The 6211-nt window shown below is 40.2% G+C and overlaps 1 protein-coding gene across 3 annotated transcripts in view; it reads left to right on the forward strand.

The window, feature by feature from the left end:
- The window catches only part of LOC128698096 (sushi domain-containing protein 4), a 63005-nt gene extending 57030 nt beyond the window's left edge, over positions 1–5975 (forward strand). For 2 of the 3 annotated variants that reach the window (XM_053790199.2, XM_053790200.2), the window contains 2 exons: positions 3124–3332; positions 4750–5033. In XM_053790199.2, the coding sequence (XP_053646174.1) occupies positions 3124–3332; positions 4750–4898 (358 nt within the window). In that variant the 3' untranslated portion in view covers positions 4899–5033. Of the gene's footprint in view, positions 1–3123; positions 3333–4749; positions 5034–5837 lie in introns of those variants that run through there. The other variant, XM_070097618.1, reaches the window with a different exon arrangement.
- Positions 5976–6211: the final 236 nt, after the last annotated feature.

Here is a 6211-nt window from a genome sequence, read left to right on the forward strand (position 1 = left end):
AGAGAGAGAGGGGTGGGTAGATTGCATTTTCTTGGAATGTAAGAAGGTGTTTGACACAGTTCCACACAAGAGATTAGTGCAGAAGCTGGAGGACCAGGCAGGGATAACAGGGAAGGCACTACAATGTATCAGGGAATACCTGTCAGGAAGACAACAGTGAGTCATGGTATGTGGCGAGGTGTCAGAATGGACGCCTGTAATGAGCAGGGTGCCACAGGGATCAGTCCTAGGACCGATGCTGTTTCTGGTATTTGTGAACGACGTGTTTGCAGATGATGTGAAGACAATGAGTAGAATTCAGTTGGATGAGGACCAGGCAGAACTACAGAGGGATCTGGACAGACTGCAGGCCTGGTCCAGCAACTGTCTCCTGGAGTTCAACCCCACCAAGTGCAGTCATGAAGATTGGAGAAGGGCAAAGAAGACCACAGACGGAGTACAATCTAGGGGGGCCAGAGCCTACAAACCTCACTCAAGGAAAAGGATCTTGGTGTGTGTATAACACCAGGCACATCTCCTGAGATACACATCAACCAAATAACTGCTGCAGCATATGGGTGCCTTGCAAACCTAAGAACAGCATTCTGACATCTAAATAAGGAGTCATTCAGAACCCTGTACACTGTGTACGTTAGGCCCATATTAGAATATGTAGCGCCAATCTGGAACTCTCACCTAGCCAAGCATGTAAGGAAACTAGAGAAACTATTCCCGGAGCTAAGGGGTATGTCCTACGCGGAGAGGTTAAGGGAAATCAACCTGACGACACTGGAAGTCAGGAGAGATAGCGGGGATATGATAATGACATATAAAATACTGAGAGGTATAGACAAGGTGGACAGAGACAGGATGTTCCAAAGATGGGACACAGCAACAAGGGGTTACAGTTGGAAGTTGAAGACTCAGATGAACCACAGGGATGTTAGGAAGTATTTCTTCAGTCACAGAGTTGTCAGGAAGTGGAATAGCCTGGGTAGTGATGTAGTGGAGGCAGAATCCATACATATCTTTAAGAAGAGGTATGATAAAGCTCACGGAGCAGAAAGAGTGACTGGGTAGTGGCCAGTTGAAGAGGCGGGGCCAGGAACTGTGACTCGAATCCCGCAACCACAACTAGGTGAGTACACACGCATGCACGTGTACACGCACGCACGCGCACACACATGCGCACACACATGCGCACACACATGCGCACACACATGCGCACACACACATACACACACACACATACACACACACACGCGTGCACACACACACACACACACACACACACACACACACACACACACACACACACACACACACACACACACACACACACACACACTCACATGCATGTACGCATATACAACAGGCCTAGTGTCTAATTGACATGTGCCTAGGACAAAATGGTAGCTAACATACACATGCACGCTCACACACACTATTTTTTTACTCTGGCCTCCCACCAGAGCCGGGTGGCCCAAAAAAAGAAGAAACAAAAGTTTTCCTATTTTTATGTTTAGTAATTTATACAGAGAAGGGGTTACAAGCCCCTTGCTCCTGGCATTTTAGTCACCTCTCATGCATGGCTTATGGAGGAAGGATTCTTTTCCACTTTCTCATGGAGTACACATTATAATAATGGTAGAAAAAAAGCACAGTTATTAAAAGATGTGTGTGTAAAAGCTGATGTATTAGACGATTTAGATTCATATTAGTAAAGGAAAAAATTATTTGATGTTTGGAAAGTTTTAGATTACATGATTGTAGAAAAGACTAAACTTAGAGAAATAAGTTATGATGCTGGTTGAAAAAAAAAACAAGAATTTTGGTTAAGTTATGCAAGCAAAACAATATAACACTTCCCACTGGAGTTAATATGTGGTTAAATTCCTCTTGCACTTCGGTTATTTCTGAAGAGAGAGATTTCTTCGGATTTTTAACCCCGGAGGGTTAGCTACCCAGGATAACCCCGGAAAGTCAGTGCGTCATCGAGGACTGTGTTTTATTTCCATTGGGGTCCTCAATCTTGTCTCCCAGGATGCGACCCACACCAGTCGACTAACACCAAGGTACCTATTTGCTGCTAGGTGAACATGACAACAGGTGTAAGGAAACACGTAGAAATGTTTCCACCCCACTGGGAATCGAACCCGGGCTCTCCGTGTGTAAAGCGAGAGATTTAGCCACTAGGCCACCGGGGCACCCGGTGGCCTGGTGAAGCCTTCGAGGAACACTGTCAGATAAATTGTGAAGGGTGGTAGGTGAGACTGAGGCCCATAGCTAAAAGTAGCTGCTTCAAGCTATGAGACGCACTACATGTTACAGTCCCCTAGGCGACATTTCTTAAGTGACCACAGATTTTCTGTTGGGTTTAGGGCTGGGCTGTTATCTGGCCTGTCACTAAAATAGGGCACTCCACAATCACTTAAGCACTTTTTGACACTTTTGGCAGTGTGGCAAGGAGTACAGCCTTGTATAAACAGTGTTGCTTTGGAGGTTTGGTACTTCCTAAATAATAAGGTAAATGTTCCATTAAAAGCTCCAGATAATTATTCTCATTCCTTATATTTTTGGGAAGTTATACTAATTCCCCAACACCACAGTAAGTAAAACAATCCCTACACCATGAGGGATGCAGGTGTTTCAGTCTTATCAGTGTACTGTGGGAAGTGTGGGGTCAGAATGTGGTACCTGGTACACCCTCCTTCCACCACTACCAGTCACTGCAAAGGTTGATTCATCTGAGCACAAATCTTCCCTCCACTCCTCAAAACCCCATTCACGGATTTCTTGCAAAACTGTGCTCGTCTCCTTTTGACACACTGTTAGATAAGGTTTACTGCGGGCTTTTAAATCCATCTGAGGGACACGTGCTTCAGTAGGCGAGGAGTTTTCTCCTTCCGTTGATTGTAGTTTTGTGAACATGAAACATTAACAGAAATGATGGGTAAACTTTAGTAAGTACATTTGTTTGCATGAGTGACAGTACCATTTTCATTTTAAATCCTTAACAAGTATGTTATGTGTTCTGTATGTACAGTAGAAACTATACTTATATGAAAGAAAATTTGTGATTGATACAGAACTTCTTGCTATAATTACCAGTGTTTTATAAATTACTAATATTTTCCTTGGCAGCACTTCACGCTCTATGAGCATGCGTAGCTGGTCTGCCTGTGACAGCCTTGGCTCAACAGACACTGTTGCAGTGAGCGACTCCACCAATGTGACAGTGGATACCCAAAGCTCTGGTGGAACAAGCAGCGGCACCTCACAAGCTCCCTCGTGTCGTGCCTTGGCTGGCTCACTAGCATCATTTGACACGTCTTCTCTGGTTAATAATGAGGGTATGTTCAAAAGCACATTAAATGGTGAGTTTGAGTTCAATTGGAAAAAATATTTTGCCTTTGCAATGCCTCCTAGCAATTTGTAGAGTGGCCAACCCTTCGCAGAATGGATTAGCTTATGTTGGAGGCTTGAGAGAGAGTGATCAACTCATCACATTACAGACGTGAATGTTCCTTATGCCCTGCCTGACCATGGAATTGATCTCACATATCATGGGATGGGTGTCTTCATCATTACCAGCTGATCTAGTATGGTAGTTAATATTTGTTCAATATCCAAAGAGCCATTGCACTCAAATATGGTGCATGAAATGTATATTTTCATGACCTCTACTTTTATGCACCTACGTATATTTTTAGGGGAGTGGTGTAGAGTGCTTGTTGTTTGATAATATTGATGGTTAATTAGCCAGATTGGTATCAGGCATTTGCTGTCTTTTTTACTTGATTTTTTTTAATTATTCTTTCCATTTAGAACTCTTCAAGGGGGTGCTTTTGAAGACTTCTTGATAGAAAGAATTGGTGCTACACTTCCTTTTTTTAGATCCTGATTACCTTACATTTCCTAAGCACTGGATGAGCCCTCTAGGTTTTTCCTAGGCACTGGATGACCCCTATAGGTTTTTCCTAGACATTGGATAACCCTTATAGGCTTTTTCTAGGCACTGGATGACCCCTGTAGGTTTTTCCTAAGTGCTGGATGACCCCTATAGTTTTTTCTGAGGCACTGGATGACCCCTATAGGTTTTTCCTAGACACTGGATAACCCTTATAGGCTTTTCCTAGGCACTGGATGACCCCTATAGGTTTAGCTCTTCACTACAATAATTCACTTTAAACCTCGTCTCAGATGGGCTGACCTTGACTCGGTACTTTTAAAAAAATCTAAAGCTAAAAAAATTTTGCAAACTGCTTAGGTTGTTGTTTCATTGTTACTTTACATCAAAACACCATTCAGAAATGTAAAAATGGCTAACAAAACCTTTTTTTGTACTTACTAAAGATGCTTCAGTGGCCAACTTGGCCAAAGCTACACGTGATTCTGGCACATTTTTGACATTGATAAAGCATTGTTAGTGATTGTAAAAAAAAGCCTTTGTTCTAATTTTTCTATTTCACTGTGGTATTTTGATATTCAGTTATTGTTTGTCTTGTGGTTAGTCATGATTTTTTCCTGTTTTTATATTCCATTTATTATGCCAAATGTTGTATTAATAGCTAGAGAACTGTCATAACATCAACATAGATAATTATCTTTACACAATTCAAGATTTTTGTATTCATTACATTCATATATTGGCACTTTACTGCCATAATTCCTACATCTCACCTTTGGTTTTATACTACACTTACTTTTGTTCTCCTTAATGTATGAAAGTAGTGAGAACAGATTATGAGTGTTATCACTACATTACAGGAGCCCCTCTGCTTGAAGAAGCCGAAGGTGATGATGGGTGTGACCAACATCGCACAGAGGACCAGTTCTCACTCTCTACCCGAGATTCAGACAGTTTGAAGGATAATGTGTCACACACACGGTCTGTCACCGTCAGCCTACAAGAGTGATGCACACTCGCACCTCCTGGTGTGTCTATGTTGTCTTGTTGAGTGACGTTGTATTTGTCAAATAATATTGTACAGTAAAGGGTCATTTATCAACTTTGCAATACAGTGCAGTATTCACTGTGCCTTTAATTAGTGAGAAAAATTACTTAATATATCAATGATCCACTTAGTGGAAAGTTAAAGCAGTTTTCATAATTTTTGGATAAAAAAGGGTTTAATAAACCTCTTGACACTACTGTAATGCTCAGGCAAGCACACTGTCCAGAAGTCTTTTTAGAAAGTTATTACTGCTTTTATTTTAGACATAACTTGTTCAGTTTAAATTTGAAAAGTTCTATAGGTAAAGGCTTGTAAATGATGTAATAATCATCTACAGTTAAAAGACATTACTGTAGATATTAAGCATCATGTAATGACAGATCACAGAGCCTATGACAAAGGTGAGTGCAAGGCAGATTTAAAGCTTGCCTAATTAAGCTTAGTGGCTGGGAGATGACCTTTCCAGATTAACAACCATTTATTATTTTTATTGCCTTCTAAAAACAAAATTTAAAAAAAAAAATGTTTATTATGTAAAAGAAAATATATTACTCTGAGGTATCCTTTTATGATAGCAGCACTATCATCAGTACTTTTAGAAGTTGGAATACCTAAAAGCTCCTAAGTATAGTGACTTACATTGTTACTGTCAAGATATTGACTAACAATAATAATTCAAGTAATTATAAGTGTAACGGCCACTGTTTTGGGAAAATCTGTATAGTACTTGAGTTACAGTTTTCATACAAGGAAATAGTTAATGTATTAAATTTGCTTTACTTGTCACACAAAAGGTCAAGTCATTGTACTTGGGCATAATAAACAACGGGTAAAAATAATGTCCTCAGGGCTGACCATTTTACAAGATATTAACTTAAGGACACAATTTTTCTCTTTAAGGCTAAGGAATCACTACTGCTAAAAAGTCTGGCAACAAATCAACATTTTATGGCCACAGCACAAATAATATGGTAAGCTTGTGAAGCCTTCAGTTACCTGTATTATGCTCACTGTGCTTCAAATTGTCCTTTATACTTGTGTGCATTACTTCTTTTAAAATGCCAGTCTTAAAAATTGCTGATAAGAGGCTCTTTACTGTTTAAAGTATCATATTAGGTTACAAAAACATGTTACAAAGTCTAGAGAAATTGCGTGTAGAATATATATTTCTGTGTTTGGACTCTGATAAATGCACAGAAATAACACCCTGTCAGAATATCTCTAATTACACCAGTATTTAGATTTTCCTACCATTTTAAGCTGGCTTTGCCCTT

This window comes from Cherax quadricarinatus, chromosome 58 (genome assembly GCF_038502225.1).
Source record: "Cherax quadricarinatus isolate ZL_2023a chromosome 58, ASM3850222v1, whole genome shotgun sequence".
NCBI classification, from domain to species: domain Eukaryota; kingdom Metazoa; phylum Arthropoda; class Malacostraca; order Decapoda; family Parastacidae; genus Cherax; species Cherax quadricarinatus.